The 22,525-nt window shown below is 38.0% G+C and overlaps 2 protein-coding genes across 9 annotated transcripts in view; one reads left to right on the top strand and one right to left on the bottom strand.

Annotated features, from left to right (window-relative positions):
- The first annotated feature begins 312 nt into the window (after window positions 1-312).
- On the top strand, window positions 313-21,707 carry BAP1 (BRCA1 associated protein 1). 2 transcript variants are annotated; one of them, XM_039342606.1, is made up of 17 exons: window positions 313-582; window positions 3,998-4,027; window positions 4,110-4,164; window positions 6,071-6,203; window positions 6,669-6,788; window positions 7,281-7,342; window positions 7,422-7,564; window positions 8,527-8,605; window positions 9,084-9,171; window positions 10,067-10,214; window positions 10,659-10,843; window positions 12,585-12,718; window positions 13,476-13,948; window positions 14,880-15,040; window positions 17,098-17,190; window positions 17,848-17,920; window positions 19,202-21,707. In XM_039342606.1, exons 1-17 carry the CDS (start codon window positions 546-548, stop codon window positions 19,333-19,335), a joined length of 2,148 nt encoding a protein of 715 aa, XP_039198540.1. In that variant the 5' UTR covers window positions 313-545; the 3' UTR covers window positions 19,336-21,707. The 2 variants fall into 2 exon arrangements, with proteins under 2 accessions (XP_039198540.1, XP_039198539.1); XM_039342605.1 differs by having other exon boundaries at window positions 314-582; window positions 9,084-9,207.
- The window catches only part of DNAH1 (dynein axonemal heavy chain 1), a 197,113-nt gene continuing 194,728 nt past the window's right edge, over window positions 20,141-22,525 (bottom strand). For 5 of the 7 annotated variants that reach the window (XM_039342601.1, XM_039342599.1, XM_039342600.1 and 2 more), the window contains one exon: window positions 21,966-22,102. In XM_039342601.1, the coding sequence (XP_039198535.1) occupies window positions 21,981-22,102 (122 nt within the window). In that variant the 3' untranslated portion in view covers window positions 21,966-21,980. Of the gene's footprint in view, window positions 22,103-22,525 lie in introns of all 7 variants that reach the window. The other 2 variants (XM_039342602.1, XM_039342598.1) reach the window with 1 other exon arrangement.

Genomic DNA, 22,525 nt, shown 5'->3' with positions numbered 1-22,525 from the left:
AACAGAAACCCACTCTGTCGCTCTCACACCACAAAATCTGCGGTGATGCTTAACGTCTTTAAAACACGGTTTAAGAACAGACCAGCATTTGCCGTAGAAAAAAATGTACAGTTCAGGCTGTAACTAACCAAGGTCACTCCAATAAAAGCCTATAATTAAGTTACAAGCGTTCCTCCCTGCCGCCGCGCGCTATCTCTAGCATTCACAACCGGCTGATCACGCCCCTCTCCCTTTCCGCACCAATCCGGAGGCAGCACTAGCCAAAGTTTTCTCCGAAAGCCTTCTGCTGGGAAGCGCCTCCCCTTTTGTCTCGCCTTGTTGCGCGCGCAGCCTGATGCCTTCATCTTCCTGCTCCTCCTCCTGCTCCTCCCTGGCCTCCCTCCTCCCGCCGCCTCTGTCCTGCATGTTTCGGGTTACTCCTTCTTCCCGGCTGGCCGGAGCGGGGCTGTAGCGCGGACCGGATGTGCCCGGGGAAACCCGGGAGGTATGGTTTCCGCCTGGGCGCCCGGGCCCCGTCATGGCGCTGAGGCCTGACTAAGGGGAAGATGAATAAGGGCTGGCTGGAGCTGGAGAGCGACCCTGGTGAGTGAAGGCGCCCCTGCCAGTTCGGGGAGGAGGCCTGCGCTCCGGAGGGCAGGATGACCTCTCGCTTTTCGGGGGAGGGGCGGCGTGGTGGTGGTGGGGCACCGACGACCGGGTGTGGCTCTGCCTGCAGCACCGTAAAAGCCTTCCGGGGGACCTCTGACCTGCCCCTGAGTGGGTGCAGCCTTCCTGCGAAGTTAGGGTGAGGTTTGCATGCTTTGGGGAGGGTGCGTCCTGTTATTGTTTGAAAACTGTAGTTTCTGGCTTGGGGTTGTGCATGGACTAAGGTAGGAAGGCTTGCTTCTTCCCCCAGACGGTGATGTAATATGCCGTAATTTATAGCCAAACATTGAATCCAACCGTTTGGTTGATATTTGTCCCCGCCCCCGTCCTCTTCCAAAGGAATGACTGTTGAGTTGATAGCATTGTGTGTTTGAAATATGTACCCGTTTGACATTATCCTCGTTGTGTATCTCCTGTGTGCATCTTGTCTGTTTATACAAATTGATGTATGCTTAATAGTCAATAGTGAAAATAGTTCTGAAAGTGAGTTCAAAGGTAAATATTTTCAAATTTTTTAGAAAGCAGATATTTTTATTTGAAAATGGTGAATGTTAGTCAACTCTGTATTGGAAATAAACACTTTAGAGTAGTGGCCAAAATTGTGGAAACCTTTTGGGAAAAGTGTATATTTGAGGTTTGATGGCTAATAACACCACTTTTTTTGGGAGTAGTCCGATAAAATTATATATCTATGGAAAGATAATTTAATCAGGAATGTAGTGCAACAAAGTTTGTTCAATTATCTGTACTGTATTCTATGAAAAGTTATAGCCAAATAACCAGAAAAAGGAAGCACAACTTGCTTAGGTTGATATCAAATAGCTTTCCTTCATCTGATTGTAGCCAATGAGCATGAGTGTTTAGAGAGCCAATCAGGTGTCATCTTGTTTTGTCAATGAGCCAATCAGATTACAGGATTCTGTTATTGATGTCATATATTGAAACCGAGAGGAGGAGATTTGTCAGTGTGTTATGTGATCGCTATCAAGTTGGTTGGGGTTTTTTGTGTTCTTTTATTTAGTGAGTTTGTAAAACGTAATAAAATTAAAGTAATGGTGCAAAGAGTTGACTGGTCGCCCAGAAAGTGATGTAAAATAGTATAGTGATGTAAAATAGAACAAGGCTACAGTTATAAAGAAATTAGAAGAAAAATTGGTAGAAACTTAACCAAAAGTGGTATTTCTACTGTACACTTTTCCCAAAAGGTTTCCACAATTTTAGCCACTACTGTACATAGAAACAGTTCTATGTTATTAAAAACAATAATACCATAATGTGAGTATATATTGCATTGGCAAAGCTTAAATATTTATTATATTTCTCCATTGTCTTACACAGAGTCTCTTATTTTCTTTTCAATGTAAGAATCATATAAGGCCCATCATCTGAGCTAGGCAGATTTGGATGCTAATTTAGACATGGTTCACTTGAGTGACTTTCTTCCTGACCTATGTTGAATTGGCGCAGAAAGTGAGGATTTTGTGGCAGATTCCCTTTTTTCCCCCCAGCCAATCCAATATTGATAATATAGAAATAGACAGCTCTGATGCCTCTGGTCATTCTCCTTTTCTATATTAGATTTGGCTATGATGTTGTGCATCTAAATCATTATTCAAGCTGTGAATTGTTACATGCCAAAAGACATGACATTAAATGCTTTTTTAAATTAAAATGAAATTGATGCTAAATTAAAATGATTTAGATGCCAGGTAAGCCATCCTGAAACAACAACTCCCAGGCCACAACCATATTCCACTTTATAGAATTAAGGGATTTATTAGTACTTATTCTAAATTGTGAAGATCTTTGAAGGTTAAAAATTACAGGTAGAACAGTTTGTTTAGTGACTGTTCAAAGTTACAGCGGCACTGAAAAAGACTTATGACCAGTTTTCACACTTATGCAACATTCACATGATCAGAGTTTGGTTACTTGGCAACGGGCATGTATTTATGACAGTGACAATGTCCTGGGGTCATGTGGTCATCTTTTGCAATCTTTTGATAAACAAAGTCATTGGGGAAGCCAGATTTATTTGACAACCATATTACTAACTTAACATCAGCACTTAACGACTGTGGCAAGAGATCATAAAATGGGACAAAACTCATTTAACAACTATCTCACTTGGCAACAGAAATTTGGGGCTCAGTTATCGTAAGTCGAGGACTATCTGTATACATGAGAATTAAATTAGAAAGAAGCCAGGAACTAGTAGAGTTGCCAAAGCAGTAATTCAGATAATCATAAGGGCATACTAAAGAATTTAAAAAGCACTGATCAATGTAATTTTCTTAAAAATGACTGATTTCTGTCCACTTTGAAAATGTCCTTGCACACTTCTCTACAAAGTGCTAATAATAAAGCCTCAAGTGTGGAAGATATATACATATATTTGATCTGATAGATTCCTTATATTTATTCTAATCAAGCTCCCATCCCATCATACATGCTGGCGATGAGGGAGAGTATCTGTTACATGGGAAACTATTACTGCTTTCTTGATTCTAGACTGTATACATCATTCTCTATCATTTTCCCTGCACATTTAGGTTATTTTTGAGCTCAGAACTCATCATATCACCTGATACGAACAGCCAAATGGTTGCCTTACTTTTACTGGTAGGCTGACTTAGGTGATACAAGTTTTGTATCTCTCATGATATAAGATGTGTGCTTGCTTCACTACACAGCAGTTCACAAAAGAAATTCAGTATTTATTTATTTAACAATATTTATAATCCAGCCCATTCCATATGGACTCTTGAATGAATAACAAAAAGATAAAAAGTAAGAAACAAGCAGTAACAGAATAAATACAAATAATTAACGTATCAGTGAAGTTCTGAGTCAGAACAGCTCATATATTAAACTATTCTACAGGCCAGCCCACTGAAATAGCACTTCTTTGGCTAGTTTTGGAAATTCTAGTAGGAAAGATACTGTTTACATCTCCGAGTGGAGAATATGCTTGCTATATGTTGAGGTCTGTCATTTAAAAGGCTGCTTTTTAATCCTCATCCTGTGTACAAGAAAGGGAGTCTTGCACTTACTTGCTTTTTAGGACCAGATGATAAAATGGGGGGGGGAGCTAGCATTTTATCAGTAATTAAAATATTTCTTGAGTTGTTTTATCCCAGATAGTTATTTGGGTTATGCAGTTGGAAGTAAATCGGAGCACATTTAAATGCTTTTATGAAGATGTTTTGTAGAATTTTATCTTGATTTTGGATTTGGTGTTTGTATTAGATTGATTAGACTGATTATTTTTGTAAAATATGACTAGTATTTTCCAAGTAATAACCTAATCCTCTCCTATCCTCTGATTCCCCCCCCCTTTTTTTTTTTGCAGGGCTCTTCACACTCTTAGTGGAGGATTTTGGTGAGTATAATCATATGGTAATGTATTAATTAGTTCTTCCTTTTTCAGTTTGTATACTGACTCAAGGTTTATCTTCATATAGGTGTTAAGGGGGTGCAAGTTGAAGAAATTTATGATCTACAGAGCAAATGCCAAGGGTAAGATTTTGGCTGTTACACTGACTAGAAAAAAGCAAGGTATCTTTCTGAAGTAATGACACAGTCCAAAATGTATGAATAATGATAAAGATGATATTGGAATGTATTGGAAATTGTTCCATTTCTGTCAAATAAACGTCAGAAATCTTCTGGAAATAGGCTGAAATACGATGTATAATAACATAGCAGAACTGATTACAAAAAAGGAACATAATAAAACATAACATAAAACAATTGTTTTAAAACATTTGTTATAATGGTGGAATGGAATCACACATAATTTGCATTCGGATTTCATTTTTAAGATTAAATTGCTTAAATCAATCCTGTTGTTATTGAAGATGTCACATAAATCTAGAAATGTTCAAATCCTTTGTGCTTCAGTATAGAGTAGCACTTTAATTATAAATAATTTGGTAGTGATTCATTTTAAGTAGTTTTTATTAAAAGAAGGTTTTACAATTTTTAAAAACATTACAAAAACATAAAAGAAATAGAAAAATAAAGAAATTGTGAAAGCATAAAAGTAAAAGATAATAAAAAGGAACAAAAAAGCAACTTCCCATCTTCTTTGAAATTATTCTCAAAAAAAAATAAGATTCTTTTTATATTCTTTCATCATTGATTTCATTTTCACCAGAATTCTTCCAAGGTGCTAGTTATGACCTATAAAGCCCTATATAGCGTAGGGCCTATTTCCTGTGTTGTCTGTCAAGCTGACATCAGGGCTTGTGTGTTTTGGAATCCCTTTGATTAAACAATGCCATTTATCAGACCCAGGAAGCATGCCTTTTCTGTCTCAGCACCTGACCTTTGTAATGTAGTTGACCCTGAGATCCATGTGGCTCTTCCTGGAAAGCCTTAAAAGACCCAGCTGTTCTCCTAGGTCTTGGGCTAAAGTAATTGGGGCCCCTATTGGGTATGTCCATATGTGTGAGTTTTGGCCAAATTCACCAACAGTCATTTTCTCTGATTATTTTTTTCTGTTTCATTTCTTATTTTGTCTTGTTTTATTGTTAGTCACCTAGAGCAGTGGTGGCGAACCTATGGCACGCGTGCCAGAGGCGGCACTCAGAGCCCTTTCTGTGGGCACCCGCACTGTGCCCTGGAAATGGTGAGGGACTGGCCCTCGCCACCCTGGCCCTGCCCACCAGTCTGCCATGACCACTGCGGCTACGCCCACCCGGCACCCGATGATAAATAAGTTGGTTTTGGGTTGCAGTTTGGGCACTGGGTCTCTAAAAGGTTCGCCATCACTGACCTAGAGTCATCTGGAGTTAGGTGGTGCCTAAGTTGAATAAAAGAAAATGAATGAATGAATGAACCTTTATTATCAAAGTACAACATGTATACAATGAGATTGGCTGAGCCTCCCTCCGTGCCTCCCCCCCCACAACTCACAGTGACAACAAACCCACCAACCTATTACACCACGTGAGTTAATTGCACAACGCGCTGGCCTCACGAGTCTATCATACATAAAGTTATTTCCCATTCAAGAGCCTGACAGCCCATGGATAGAAGCTGTTCTTCAGCCTGTTGGTACAGTTGGCTATACTTCTATATCTCCTACCCGATGGAAGGAGAGTAAAGAGGTACCAACCAGGGTGTGAGTCGTCCCTGAGAGTTTTCCTCACTCTTCCAAGGCAACGGACCCTGGCGATGTCATCTAGTGGTGTCAGGGAACAGCCCACGATGTTTTGTGCTGTGCTCACTACCCTCTGTAATACCTTCCTATCCGCGGCCTAACTCTTTGTGCTCAGAGAGGTTGTAATTCAGTTATCTAAATGCATTAGTTCGCTTACCCCAGTAATGTCTCACTAGAGGAATATTGAATATGTTTGTGAATAGCAAGTGATCCTTCAAAAGTGATGGATTACATACTGCAAACTTGTTTTTTTTTCAGACCTGTCTACGGATTTATCTTCCTTTTCAAATGGATTGAAGAGCGTCGGTCCCGACGGAAAGTTTCTACTTTGGTAGATGAGACCTCAGTGATTGATGATGACATTGTCAACAACATGTTTTTTGCTCACCAGGTAAACTGATCGGAAGAAAGAAATTTTGCTAGACTGCTTGTTTTATGCTCGTAAGTGTCCTGCTCTCTGAAATGGGAAGACTTTATAACTGGGGGATTGAATGTAAAGGTGCAATTGTTGATAGATACTATATAAATTGATAAATAGCACATACTGGAGGCTTTGCAGTATTTATTTTGCATGGCGTAACAGAATACAGCATTAATTGTTGTTTTATTTTTGGTACTCATGCTGCTGCTTCTTGCTGTTGGTATCCTTGTGAGATCCAAAAGTCAGAATGTGTTTGGACTAGTTAACTGTGACAAAGTCACATTGCCTGGAGCGCACCACAAGGATGCTAGTCTACATAGCACTGCAACTTTGCTGTAATATACAAGAGAACAAGAATGTACATATGGTTACATAGGCTATTCTGCTGGATTGCCATAATTTCATATTTCATCTAAATGTTATTTTCTTTTGTAGCTGATTCCCAATTCTTGTGCCACACATGCATTGTTAAGTGTACTCCTGAATTGTAACAGTGTGGATCTGGGACCAACGCTGAGCCGAATGAAAGAATTCACCAAAGGTTTTAGTCCAGAGGTATGAAGCGAGAATAAGTTATATGTGTTGCTTATTGGGTGGTAATTTTGTATCTTCTAGCCATTGAAAGGGTACCAAATTAGGGAAAACTGGCTTTAAGTAATCCTTTTTGTAGACCTCATTTTGTCAGTATTGCTCTTGAAAAAGAAGAGTTTGATGCATTAACGTTCAGAATTCTGAAATAAGGCTGCTAGGTTGTTTGGAGAAGTACACATAATATTGGAATAAATGACATTGCAGAGAATTGGTTCAAAATTGGTATGCAAAATTGTTTTAATATTATCCTTGCTTAACCCTGAGACAGCCGTCCTCATGCCCAACTCTAATATGCCCAAATTATATGACTCAAATTAATTTGAGGGCTCTTTTTCCCTGTCAATAAAATAGATTAAGACAATTGGAATAGAACATCTGTTTAGGTCTGCTAAAAAGAAGGCTATAGGTGATCTTACAGAGTCTTTTCTGTCATCTTATTTTTTTCCAACCTTCCAGAGCAAAGGTTATGCCATTGGAAATGCCCCAGAACTGGCCAAGGCCCATAACAGCCATGCTAGGTAAGTTGGATGAGGGCAGAATATGTGTTTTCTGCAATATAAATTACATCTACATAGATTTCTTGTCTTTTTGAATCAGACCAGAACCCCGACATTTACCAGAAAAACAGAATGGAATTAGTGCTGTGCGGACCATGGAAGCTTTTCATTTTGTCAGCTATGTCCCCATTAAAGGACGGCTCTTTGAACTGGATGGTCTAAAAGTTTTCCCCATTGACCATGGTAAGGAATCTTGTTGCCTTAGTTTAGCTTACAAGGAGCTAAGTTTAGCTTACAAGTTGCGGCTCTCATGGTGTACTGGAATCAAATTGGGATCATCATTAGTTTGTTACAAAGAATATGACATGGTTGTGAGAAGATTTTAACAGTTTGAATTTCAAATACTCTGTTTTGAATATGAGGTAGTTGGTTTGAGTACGAAATAGGCTAATTTGATCCTTAGAAGTATTTTGTGCTTAATATCGGAGCTGCTTCGAGCTTGCGATACTTTTGAAGTTGCTAAAATTGCATTCAAAATGAGACATTTTGCATTCAAAATGAGACATTTTGAATTCAGGGTGGTTTGTTTTGAAACATTTTGCCCACAACTGAAATATAGCAATGTCCCAATTGATGAACATAATGATTTGGGAAAATAGATATGGAATCGTTTAGATGATGGAGGAGAGTGAATTGCAATTATCTTATTCTCAGGTAATTTTCTATAATATATTTTAGGCTTTATTTGCATTAAAGTGGAAAGATTACAGTTCTTTTGGCCATGTGTGCAGTATTAGAATGCATGGGGCTGGAATGCAGATTAATATTTTGTTTTGTAATTTGAATGTATTTATTTGAATTTTCTGCTCTGATAAGCCTAAAGTGGCTTGTATTGTTTAAAAGAAAACAGTATCTAAAAGGTTTATATGCAGATTAACTTCAATAGAATTATTACTAAAAACATGTAAGAACAGAGTATGTATTTTCCCTTTGGTAACTCATTCCATCAGTTAGTTTGAAATAATTACGTTCAGGATTTGATTTTTTTTTATTAATTGTCTTTAAAGGAGTGCATATCTCAGATCAATAGCCAGATAACAAGGGAGAACATATTCTGCAAGTCAGTTTAACAGATTGGTCTATTAGTAGAAACATTCGCTCTGTATGTTTCTATATTTGCCTTTTCTCTTATTTCCTTTTTCCAGGGCCCTGGGCAGAAGATGAGGAATGGACAGACAAAGCCAGGAGAGTTATCATGGAGAGGATTGGACTTGCTACAGCAGGGTGAATGAACAATGCATTTTTGGTTTATGTGAAAATTTGAGAGGGGTACTTGAGAAGTGATTACCGTATATGCCGGTGCATAAGGTGACCTGGCGTATAAGACGACCCCCGTCTTTGGTGCCGAGTCGCATGCCTAGAACGTTGTCTTATATGCCAGAAACTACCAGTATTTCCGGCGTATAAGACGACTCGGTGTATAAAACGACCCCCGTCTTCAGCACCGATTGTAAGCCTTGCGAAAGTCGTCTTATATGCTGGCATATATGGTAAGTGTTTTGATATTTACTGAACAGAATTCCTCTTTTAGCTTCTGTGAAGTTTTGCTGTGCTTGCACAAGAATTGAAAATCAAGTATATTACAGGATTTATATGTGTCACAGACAGTGATACGAAGGTTGACATGAGAGTGACAGAAGAACAAATTTTACTACAATTACTTAGGGTTGGGATGCTTAACACCCATGGTTATTGCTCACAGGGAACCATATCATGACATCCGCTTTAACTTGATGGCTGTGGTACCCGACAGGAGAATGAAATATGAATCTAAGCTACATATCTTGAAGGTAAACCGTCAAACTGTACTGGAAGCTTTGCAGCAGGTAAGAAGGAGATAAAGAGAAGATTAAAAGTCATATATCTTTTCTTATTACATCCAGCTTTTGAAAGAGACACAACAATTGGTTCAATATCGAGGATCACCAAGCAGAGCAGAGTTCTGAGTGCAGAATAGCTTTTCCAGAAGGAAACTTGGAAGAAGCTCAGAAACTATGTCTGTTAATCGAGTTGATTCTTTAAAAAAAAATCTTTTTTCACCATACTTTTTTCACCATAGTAACGTAGTGTAGCTTCTGCTGCTGCTCCTCCTATTGATAACAAGAAAAAAGCCCACATATTAGGAGTGGGCATGGAAATGGAAGAGGCTTATGATAAGTGGGTGGGTGGGTTATTTTATACTTGCCTTTGAAATCAGAACTGCTTGGAAATAATATATTGAATTAAAACCTTTAGTGCACCAATTGTCACCCTTTCTGGGGTAGAAGGAACCAGCTAAGGTGACTCATGTCCCTACAACTTGCACTCTGCATGGGGCTTCCTTTGACAATCACCAGAAAACTACTGTTGGTCCAGACACACCAATGGTTTATGGAAGGATCTTTGGAAATGGCTCTTTGCCATCAGTTAATTTTTATGATTGCTGTTTATTGGTGGAGTGTTCTAGTCATATTATTTTATATTGTGAGGTAGTGGAGAAATGGCATTTCACAGTTTTATTACTTTTTTTGTTTCTGTAAGTTGCTCTTTGCCTCTGAGGATTTGGCACATTTAATCATAATCTCAGCAGGAAGGGCGATCTTTTCCCATATATATCATTGGCAGCTATAGTGATGTGTAGGAAACATGACTGTTTTCATTTTTCTATTCTTTTGTGAATTTTATTACCATTTTTTCCTACATAAGCTCATCCGAGTGACTCAACCTGAACTGGTACACACCCAGAAATCTCAAGAGCTCCAGGCTTCTGAGGAGCCCAGGTCAACTAACAGCAAGAGCTCCACCCCACTGGAAGCAGGAAGAACACAGTTAATTCCAGAGAGCTCCCAGGCAGGTACGGAACACTGCATTTTTAAAAAATAAAGATAGTTACTAGGAATGTAGGGCTTTATTTAAGCAATATGCATCCTGAGTCTGATTTTAAAGTACCCTTGAGCAACTCACAATCTCTAGCTTGTGTGTTTGGAAGTAAGGGAAATCCAGAGTCAAGTGATGATCTCTGAACAGGGTTTTTGCATCCCAAAGTTGACTATCAAGGAACAACTTTGTCAGTGTAATCTACTCTAAGCTTGACTTCCCAAAGAGAGTCACTGTGGTCTGAACTTAATGCAGTCAGGATTCTAATTGTCAGGCAGCTGTAACCAAGTGAGACATTTATTCTTTTGGTGAAGGTACAGAGATTTAGAAAATGGTTAGGGTTCTCTGTGCAGATGGAAGTGTCCCAGATATACTGCTTGAAAATGTGCAGCTTGAAAATTAATGTGTGTGCATTTTGCAGAAGGTACTGAGGATTCTAGAGCCCAAGACCTGCCGGTCTCAACCCAGAGCCCTCCAAGCAAGGCAAAGCTGAACAGTAAACCACACATGAGCAGCCTAAATGGGGCCCTGTCAGCCCCCAACCCTATCATGCAAAGACTGCCAGCTTTCTTGGATAACCACAACTATGCCAAGTCACCTATGCAGGTGGGATTTTGGACAAAATGTTACCTTCTCTGCTTGATACGCCACAAACTGTATAAATTAAGCTTATCTAGCTATTTCCAGAGCAGATTGTTGCATTTGTTGTCAAGAATTCTTATTTTGTCCCATTTTTATCTTAGATGTTTTATAATTAAATAGCTGGATATCATTTTTTTCTTTAACCCAGGAGTATGTTGTATGTCAAATACGTATACTATGTAATATTTTTAATATCTATCTCCTTAACCTACCAGTTTGTCTGTCTGTTCGTTAAATTTACATGCCACCCACCTCACTATCAAATGACTCTGCGTGGCTTGCAACATCATAAAAACTGCAGTATAAAAAATGTTAAAACATTGAAGCATTAAAAACACTGAACATTAAAAGTTAACCATTTATAGTTACCTTTGATGAATTTTTAATTAACGATGCCTGTACATTTTTAAATCTTGTCTCCATTTGTAAATTACCATCATTTTAACATTTGTTAATGTTTAACACATTTCTGAGTTTTTAATGTCTTTTTCCTGGAGGTGTTTATCAGAATTTACTAGATTTTATAGAGTCCACTAAATCATTGTAAAGCAGGGTGTAAAAAGTATAACCAATAAGCATCAACGTTGTGGGTCTCAGATCCCCTGGCGTTGATGGGGTGAAATTTTCACCTCCGTGTTGCGTTTTTGACAAATAGTGGGGATTTAAGGAGTAAAAGAGTTACTTAAGTCTTCCAGTGTATTTTTTATTAAAAGAGCTATAACCTTTGACAGACTCTCATGTTCCCAGTTCTCCTGCTGATGAAAAGAACTAGATATTGATGATGGTTTGGAATTTAGCTGTTTCAAAATCTCACACATTTTTTTTTTAATAAAACAGAAAATGAATCTTCCCACTAGCACTATTCTTGGTATGCCCTGCAAACCAGTGCATCTTGTGTTTCCCTGCAAAGGCCATTAAATGTAGCCATCCCGCATTTCTGCTTCTTTCATGAATGCGGATTAATATTTGAACACTATTCCAGCGAAGAAAGGACTTGAAGGAATAACTGCTATTTTGCATATGCTATTCCAGCAGCCCCCAACCTTTTGAGCACCAGGGACCGGTTCCGTGGAGAGAGGTTTTTCTGCGGATCGGAAGGGGCCTGGTTTCGCGTGCTGCCTGCATCCCGCAGATGGGGCTTTGCATGTTTGTGCCAACCGGCTACTCGCATGTTGCGGCCCGGTGCTGGTCCACGGACTGGGGGTTGGGGACCCCTGTGCTATTCAATGTATAATCCTTCTCAAGTTGAATAAAAATGACCCCTGGAAAGTCCATTAAACAAGAACCTTCCTGGATAGTTTACAAAAAGCCCAAAGGTACTTTTCAAAAGCCAACTGGACTTTCTTATCTTTTTTTCTTTGAAAATATTTCGCTTCTCATCCCAAAAGCTGGATGATTGAGAATCCCTATAGATATGTACAAAAAGCTGCACTGCTTTACACCCTTTCCACTTAGGAAATAAGAGAGATTAAACTATTTGGGATATCTCTGCATACATATCTGGAAGGCATTTCCATAGTGTGCAATGTTGTTGTTTTTTGTCTAATCCAGACTTCTATTTTGGTGAGCCCCAAGTATTATTTGAGCAGGAGAAATAGTTATTTCTTCGTGTACTTTTGTTTGTTTTTAAAGATGGACTTTGGAGGACAAGAGATCTTCTCAGATACTAATCTTATCTGAAGGCATCTGGATGATTGTGTTTCAGGAGGAAGAGGACCTTGCAGCCGGCATGGGCCGAAGCCGAGTCCCAGTCCCACAGCATCAGCAATACTCTGACGATGAGGATGACTATGAGGATGAGGAGGAGGAGGAAGTGTGTAATACTAATCCTGCCATCAGGTAATAGCCTGATGGTCTCCAGTAGTTACTCCGTCTGCAGTTGCATCTTTGTCAAATTTGAGAGTTCCTTACTTCCAGCCGTTGAAAAATATTCTAGTATTTATACTGGTACTATATAGGGCTGCATGAGAAAGAAAGCTATTTTAAAATCTTAGCTTTGAGATGAGGCCCAACTTCTTTGTGGAAAGAGAGGTTCTACCTGGAGTGTTAGTACGGAGCAGGGTTTATGTGGGTGGGTCAATCCTATTTGTAAATCCTCAGTTTGGAGAGCTGTGTATGTATCGGAAGCAAGGAACTGTCCGTTGTCTAATCTGAAAAATGTTGGAAGTATAATTACATGATTTTTTAAAAAATAATTCCATGAGAATTTGATACCTGGCAGGAAAGAGAAGTGGCAGTAGGCATTCAACTTGGAGATAGTGAATGACATTTGTGGACTGTTTTCATAATGGAATGTTTGATCTTCAAACATTAGAAACAAAAAACAAGCAAACTATTTTAGCAGCACTGGCCATTATAAAAACATATAAATGAAATCACAGAGATATAGCTGCTTTTATTTAACATAAACATATGTATAAATACTGCAATGTTATGATAGCATTTTCTTTCTTAATGCTACATAATATTTACCTTTTTAAAACTGAGGTTGACATATAAAAACATAATGGATATAATGTAAGCTTTTCCACTCATTCTGATTGCTACTGCTGAGTATAACCACTCATATTTTTCTCCTTTCTGTGGTTGTGGACAGTTACAAGAGGAAGGGGCTGGTGAAACAGGAGCACCTGATGGGGAGCGGAGACAGCCAGCTGTCTATGCTGCAGCCCAACACCATCAATGTCCTGGCGGAAAAGCTGAAAGAAACTCAAAAGGACCTCTCCATTCCTTTGTCTATTAAGACCAGCAGTGGAGGCACGGCGGTAGCTGTTGTTGCCCACTCTCAACCATCTCCCACACCCAGCAATGAAAGCACGGACACTGCCTCAGAGATTGGAAGTGCCTTCAATTCCCCTCTTCGCTCCCCCATCCGATCAGCTAATCCCACTCGCCCTTCTAGTCCTGTCACTTCTCATATCTCCAAGGTGCTATTTGGGGAGGAAGACAGCCTGCTCCGTGTAGACTGTATACGCTACAACAGGGCTGTGAGAGATTTGGGACCCATCATCAGTACTGGTTTGCTGCACCTCACAGAGGAGGGAGTTTTCTGCCCTCTTACTGTCACAGGTATGGTTCAACAGAAAAAAAAAATAGTTAACTTTTTTTCTTACTCTTACGTGGTTCCTCTTCTTTGCTTGTTGGGCACTTGCGGGGGTCTGTTTGGAGGATTCTGGTGATGAGCAAGAGGAATAGTAACAGACTGAATGCTGAGGGGCTTTTAAATTTGGATTCCAGTTATTTTTTTTTTTGTACCTCCTAATTTACAACCTTAAACATGTTAGCACCTAAGGCATCGGAAGGCCTGTGCTGTTTGTACTCAAAGAGGGCTTGTGACAAAAAAAGGACAGTAGATAAGATGAGCATCATGTTGATTTGTTGCATTGTCTTTGGGCATAGTAAAGGACTCAACTAGGCTAATGGTGTTCTGGGGACTTGCTCAATTTCTGGCGATTGATTGCCCAACTATATTTCAACCATTGCTTATGTATAGGCAAGTTTCTTGGACAGATATTTTGTGAACCTATTTATTGTCTGTTCTCAGTGTTCCAAACATGCCCAAGGTTCAAATAATTGCCGTATTTCTGGTCTAAATCATGCATTGCCTGTTGATAAGATAACTAATTAGGACCATTTTTCACTTTGCTTCCAAGTATGACTGCTGTTGCTTTTCAAAATTGATTATGCGTGGGAATTCAAGGGATAAACTAATTGGAGAAAATACCCTTTGCCTCTGAGTTTTTGTAAATAATGTAGAAGACACATAATTATGAAGACTCCTGACAGAAAAATTCAGTGCGTGCTCTGAACGGGAGCTCTTTTTCTGCTGAGTTACCTACTTTTCTAACATTGATTTATAAATGAAATGTGTTTGTTACACGCTTTTGGCTAGAAACATGCATTGTTTGGCTAAGAAATACCATTATTTATTCCTCCACAGTAATCAAGATGTAAAAGTAGATAACATTGTGTTTAATAATTCCACTTTTTTATTTTCCAGAGGGTGGAAAAAACTCCCTTCCATCTAGCAAGTCAAATGAAGAGGTTCAAATTAGTGTAAAAGCAGAAGAAGTGGACTCTAATGAGCCACGTGACAGCAAGGAGAAGGCTAGAATTGGTCAGTCTACTGATCCCCCTGCTGGGGAAAAGTATGTTCCTAAAGTAAGTTATTTTTGACTTAAAACAATTCTGTGATGGCAGAAAATACTTTTGGGAGTTATTTGCCTAGACCTGGCTGCATTGGCTGGATGTTGCTCAAAATATGTGATATTAAACTTGGCAGGAATCTTCTTTTTCTTGAGTCTATCTGAAACTCATAGAAAATGCATGGAAAGGGGACTTGGCAGAGGGACAAAGTCATCCCTTATCAGTCTGATCACGCCATTGTAAAACATAATTATAGCTAACAGCAGCCTCTCTTGAGTTCAGTGCTTGAGTCATGCAGAAGAAGGGAAGTCCATATGTCTTTATGCTTTTGCAATGCTATAGAGATGAGGCTTGTGTAGCCCCCTGCTAATCCCATGTTCTGATGCTACCCCATGCAGAAAAAATTCTGAATGTAGTTGACTAGGCATCTTTTACAAAATAATAAAAGATTGTTATTTTTAAGAATGACAAAGCTCAGTACTGAGGGATCTGAATTATAGGGATAGCTCTTTAAACCAAAATTAAGAATGGAGAGAAGACTGTTCTTGACATACATTTTTATTTTTCTCCAAGACTTTTTGTCTTGATCTGGCCTTTCATCTGATATTTATAGTTGCCCTCTGAGGAATTTATTCTGATACCAATATACTTGAAGCAGAAGAATGAACAACAACAAAGTTGCTCTTTTTATGTTTACCTTATTCTACCAAAACTAAAACAAAGCAGTAGAATTATATTTATAACATAACTCTACTTTACTTTGGATTTTTAGTAATAATAATAATAATAGTAAAGTTGGAAGGGACCTTGGAGGTCATCTAGTCCAACCCCCTGCTCAGGGAGGAAATGGGATAGGAAGCTGCCTAGTGTTGCCAAACACCACTTTCTACCATTCCTACTTTGGATTGCTAGTGCACAGGGATAATGTGTAATGCTATACAGTGACTTGTTGAAAACTACAGATTCCTTACTCCTGTTTTAATATTCCTGTTGAGGTAGGGTGTGGACTAAGATTGCTGAGTGATTAGGAGAGTCACAGTCCTTTAGCCTAGCTTACCTTATAGGAAAATTACAAGGATAAAATTGAAAGATGGGGCCAGCACAACATATCCTCTTCCTTAAAGCAGTGAATGAAATAATGTGAGCTACCTTGGTTGCCAGTTTGCTTCTACATCCAATCCAAGGTGCTGATTTTGACCTTTGAAGCCCTTCATGGCATGGCACCAAGTTATCTGAGGGATCACCCCTCCTGGATTACAGCTGCTTGTCCCATCAGATCCATCAAGAAGAGGTATCCTGCAAGTGCCATCTCTCCAAAAACTATACCGGGCCAGAGGAGATGGCCCTTCTTTGTCCTGAGGCCCACTATATGGAACAGTCTCCCCTCCCCCTTGAAGTGAGATCATCTCCAGCCTTCCTTATTTTCTGAACATCCCTCAAGAGCTGGCTTTGTCATTAGGCCTGTTTGGTGGTGGTGATGGGGACTGAAGAAATCTTGAGGTAGTTCCATTGGGGTGTGTGTGTGTGTGTATGTCTGATTTGACTGTGTTTGACATGTTTATTGCTATTTTCTATGTCATCCAAAGTAACATCTTGTGAGATGGGCAGATATATAAATTTAATAAATAGATAAATATTTATATACATAGAACTTACACCAGACACTTTTTGTCAAAAATAATGTTCTTTCAAAGAAGATACTCTAGTAATATGCATCCTGAGAAAAATGCCAAATAGAAAATTTGAAATGGCATCAAGATAAATGTTTATTTTTTGCTGCAAGAATTTTTAGGCACTATTTCATTTATGCTTACGTCAAGGTAGTTTAATTTTTCCTCCTTTGTTTAATTTCCCAACTTGTGTTGCTTTATTTATTGAGTTAGTTGTTGTTCCTGTTGGTACTTTGGGATTGTAGAAGCTTTAAAAAAAAAAAAAAGATTAGAGATTGTTCTACTCTTAAAATAAAGTTATACTGAGATATTGCTAGTGCTTTAAGCTAATTATGAGGTACTGCTGTGCCATTAGCATTAGTGAGGCATTCTGCTTATACTGCTACTGTTTTGTTTTGACAGGAGCTCCTGGCATTGCTTAAGTGTGTGGAGGCTGAAATTGCAAATTATGAGGCCTGTTTAAAGGAGGAAGTAGAGAAAAGAAAGAAATTCAAGGTAGCTAATAGAGAGTATTGTGTTGTTATTTTTGTTATTATTTTTATAGCCATCCCTTTTATAGACTCTTGGTGCTTACAAATACAAATACCAAATGATAAAAGCTGTTAATATTTGATAAGAAGATAATTATTCTCTCCGATTCAGTTCTTGAATCGGAGAGAATAGACAAATTCATGTAGTTTTCATAGAAGCAGTTAGCTTTTCCAGGATGTGTTTTTGACTCCCAGCCCAGTTCTGGTAGTCTCCTATTCAGGTTCCAGGCAGATCTGAGCCTGCTCAGGCTTTTTCAGCATCAGTCAAATCGTTGATTCAGTTCAAGATATGTCTTGGTAGATTGACCTAATATTCTAACATGAAAACGAATTAGAAGTCTTAGTCCAGCAAAGTCTGAATTACTGTGTTTTCTTATTAGCCCTCCTAAATATGGATTACAACATTTAAGCTTCTTACCTGAGGCTGGAACATGAGAACATGAAAACATGGTCTTTTTGGTTTAGTTTATTATGAGACTCAGTTTTGGAATGCTATAGAATTTTTTAATGGTCTTGAATCTTGTTCTCTAGCCAAAAGGTAAGTGATGGAATTTTTTTCTCTTATTTGTTTCAATACTGCTGTTGAATAGATACTTTGTTTCCCCTTTTCTAACTGTTTTAGATTGATGATCAGAGAAGAACTCACAATTATGATGAATTTATATGTACTTTTATCTCCATGTTGGCACAAGAAGGTGAGAGGAATTTTATTTTTGATAAAAAACACACATTTAACTTTAATGTTAATTGACATAAGATACTTTGATAGTGAAAAGAAAAATATATAGTACAAATATTGATGAACAATAGAATGAACAGTATATGTAATATGATACAGAAAAAAAGAAAAATGCCTGCAGTTTGATTGAAAGAGCTTTTTTCTTTGCACTGTATTAGAAAAGGATAAATTCAGATGTTGATAAACAGCACAAACCAGCAACCTTTGGCTCCAAATAGAGGTAGATTTATTTTTCTAGTACAAATAGCTACATGAAGAGTATTTATAATCTGTCTTTCTCGTGTATCAGTGTTCATAAATCTTGACATCTTGCTAAATTCCAAATAATGAAATAGTGATAGCTGTAACATATAGTGTTGAAAGTTTGAAACTATCAAACTAAAGCACAGCGATAATTAGATAGGCCCAGGTTAAAGGAGTTTATGGTTTGGATTCTAAATCGTCATCTTCTGCTTTAGTTTTTATAGTCATTTATAAAAATGAGTGAATAGAAAATTTTGGAGGTGGTAATATAGCATCAGTACTAGAGAATCAGACAAGTGTGTAAGTTAAATACACTTTAAAAGGCATTCAGAAATCAGTCAGTTCAGCTTTAGCGATAATGATAAAATAATAATTTTCCCCATAAAAAATTCCATTAACTACTCTTAAATGAGGATTATCAGTAGAGCATGTTTTCTACGAATAATCCAAATAAAACTATCTTACAAGTTAACATTTTTAAAAAATAGCTTAAAAGTGAGATTATGATTAGTCTTGTGAGTAATATAGATTTTGATTGGTAAATACAATTTTTTCCACCTGCTTCCATTAAAATTTAAATCCAAATATGTATGTTTAGGATTCTGGCTATAGTATATTGTGATTTCCTATTGATCTGGAATCTTTTATATCTATAAATGTGATGAATCTTAAACCTGCAAGCCTTCTGCACTGGTATAACATTTCCCAGATATTTGTTGCTAACTAGTAGGAAAAGTCCATAAGAAAGGAATCTTTTGGCACTTCAAAATTAATATTTATTAAAACATAACCATTAGAGAATTTGAGCTGAGAAAGGTTTATTCCATAAAAGTTTAATGCCGCAATAAATCTGGTTAAGGAGTTGTATGATCCCTTTTTTCTGTTTCCATAACAGGAATGCAATCCTCTGGAGGACTTCTATATTTTGAAATGTTGAAAGGGAAGCAAGATTTGCTTCTATTTGACTTAACCATACACACTTGTCTTTTTGCAGGAATGTTGCCTAGCCTTGTTGAACAAAACATCTCTGTTCGTAGACGGCAAGGGGTCAGCATTGGGCGTCTCCACAAGCAGCGAAAGCCGGATCGACGGAAACGTTCCAGGCCTTATAAAGCTAAACGTCAATAGTGTTTTGGACAGAACTCAGTATCTTCTGATTGCCTCTTTGATAATGTGGTGCATATTTCATGTACTTCTTCACCAACCAGAGAGTGCTCAGGACAGAGCTTTGCACTGAAATTGTCTGCACGTGATCAGTATTAGTGTGACTAAGTCTACCTGTATTCAACTGGATTTTAGACATTGCTCCAGTGGTTTACCATTTGGGCATTCAAAGATAAATTTTCCCTCCAGAGGGGATGTGAGAAGAAACAGGACCACTTGAGTGACTGACACTGCACTTGAATATGTTACTTAGCAACCTAGACCAATAGGCCATGCATCTTGCAGTAGTAAATGGTGGTCTTCAGAGGTGTTACGTGAACATTGCTTAAAAAGAAATAAGTAAAATCTTTGCAGTTTTGCAGAAGTGCATTTCAGTTAAGTTGATGCATTGTTTAGTTCAGAGAGAGTCAGAATTAGCTATATCCTGATTTTTGCTTTATTTTCCAGGGGAACAGATATCTGCCTTACCTCTTTAAGTGTATCAAGTTCATCACTATAATTTTCAGGTAGCTGTTGAACTATACTTCAGGCTCCCTTGCAACTGGTCTTCAAGTCCTGCAAATTTTTCTCTTGATATTTTCCCCCCCAACTGGTGCTGAAGCAGAGAGGAACATTTTCTTTATGAGTTTTGTGTGTCCAGAGTAAGATCTTTTTGTGTGAAGGTATTTTTGTTCATGTGTAACAGCATGTAGTCTGGAAGCTATTTTCTTTTCTTTTATATGTATGGAAGCTATGCACACACCATAATTCAAACTGTGAAATTAACTTATTTTTAGATTTTCTTTGGCAGTTGCTTCCTTTTACTCAAATTCTGCTGAGTAAAACCATTTTTAGGAAATTAAACCACGTGTGGAGAGACAAAGTGGCTGGGTGATACAAATTGCTAAATGAAAATACTGAACGATACACACCACCACCCCAATCCTTTTTTTGTAGTGAATTGTTAGGACCAACATTTTGAGAGAGATCGGGATAAAGTGCTTCAATGGGATATGAATCATTGTTTGGCTTTGTTCATGCTTACATTTCAGGGGAAAATGGAAAGATTCTATAGGAAAATAATTCCTGTACATAATGTAATCTTACAGTCAAGCAGTGGAACGGTGAGCTTTGTAGTTGTCTATAGTGTAAGGACAGGGGAAATGTAGAGCAGAAATGACTGGAGGCCCTATGTTGGGATGGCAAGACAACAAAGGATGTGTCTCTGTATTGTAGGAATGTAGTCATGTTTGCTTGGAGCCCTTCCAGCTCACTTCAAAGCTTGCAGGGATGGTGAACCTGTGCAGATTGTAAGTCCTCTGACAAGATAGGGCACACAGTAATAATTTTGCATTACTGAATAAATGGTATTCCTTTCCTATTGATTATGGTTAGAGCATCTGGCTTATTACTCTGCAAGAGTATAGATGATATTTGGCCAGCAGGATCTGGTTTTGTCTTCCAGAGCTGCCCTCAGCATCTTTGTATCACATCATGACAATCCTGTCAATCTGCACCTCTCATTCCAGTCCATTTACAGTCTCTAATTGCAGTGTAATCGGTTATCTATCTACCCAGTCCTAAGACAAGTGTTGCCAGCTTCTCCTTAGTTATATGGCTTTACCTTTGTCCTGTAAGAACAGTCCTTTGTCAATACAGCAGATTTATAAATGTTTTTAAGCTTTTGGCAGAATGATAGCAAATTTGCATTAAATTATGCTAGCTAATGGCCAGAGGAATCTTGCAAATTGTTTTTGGAAGAACAGTATAATGCTTCCTCTGCAACTTTTATTCCATGAATATGTACAGTTGAGTCTCTTAGTATAGATATTAAAATCATCATGAGATTCAAAAGATCAAAGGGAAAAGGGAATAGTTCCTGAGAAGGTGGTGAAATATATTTGCTTTCTTTGCAAATATGTACAGTGCCTGACTGTAGAATTACTATTTTTTATTTGTTGACAGAATCAACTGTCTTTTGAATTGTCAAGTACTGTAAATATCAGTTCTGTTAAAAACAAAATGTATCTCTAGCCTTCTGGAAATGGTGATAATGGAATCCATACACCAGAAAAGATGTACCAATAGCTCTGTAGTGAATTGGAATTAGGGTAACATTTCTGAATAAGAAATAACTCGGCATGGCTATTCTATACACCTGAGAAAACATTACACTATGCTATATGTCAACCTTGTGTTCTTAACTGCAGTACCTAATTTTGTAATATTTGGGATCTGCTGTGGAGACTGAGAATAATTTTGCCAGGAACATATTAAATTAGTGCTGTAAGATCATCTCTGAGATCTATGGTAGCTTAAATATAACACAACATAAATTTTATTATTATACACCTTAATCGTGTATAATGTGTACTTATTCTTTTCCTTGTAGTTGATTGCAATTTATAGGCTACATTAAAAAAGAACTGAATGGGTTATATTTAAAAAAAACAGTACCATGCAGTCATTTGTGAAATTTAAAAAAATGATTTTAATGTAAATTTAAATTAAATGAAAACATACATGCTATGTATATTTATTTAAGTCCTTGTAGTTATTTGTCTCATTTTAGCCAGTTCTGTGCTTTCTTCAGATCAGGCTTTATTGGACTGCTCTTTTATTGTTAGTGCCTAGAAGTCCAAGGCACAAATCAAGGCAACTCCCCGTTTAATCCAGTGCCTCTGAGATTTACTGGTAGGTATTTCTACAGCAATCACATAGTTAGTTGAATGACCTGTTGTTGATAGTGTCCCTGGTAAAGAGAAAATTAAAGTTAATGCTGCATTGTGACATAGGGAAGGCTTCTTTTACTACTATAGGCTGATGCCTTTGGTGTTAAAATAAGATTAACAATTCCACATTCTATGTTTCAAACATTTTTTTGGGGGGGTGGTGTTTAGAGGTCTGTATTTGAATCTTTCACTCATCGTTAGTTGGTCTCAAAGACTCTTCTCACTTGTTTCTGCTTTGAATCCAGTTGAGACTCATCTCCTTTCATTACCCTGCACTTACCTTGAAAAAATACCACCATTTTTCTTCTGGTGGTTCCTGCAAAAAGATGAATTATCATCCTAAAATGAAAGCTTTTAACCACATCAAGACTATCACAGCCAGCACAAAAAAGCCAACTGGTAGCACACCGGCCTCCGTACCAATGTAGTGTGGCCTGGTAAGG

Source organism: Crotalus tigris, unplaced genomic scaffold, assembly GCF_016545835.1.
Source record: "Crotalus tigris isolate CLP2741 ecotype Arizona unplaced genomic scaffold, ASM1654583v1 scf7180000017800.2534000, whole genome shotgun sequence".
Lineage (NCBI taxonomy): Eukaryota > Metazoa > Chordata > Lepidosauria > Squamata > Viperidae > Crotalus > Crotalus tigris.
The sequence above is the reverse complement of the archived record's forward strand: the minus strand, read 5'-3'. Positions and strand labels throughout refer to the sequence as shown.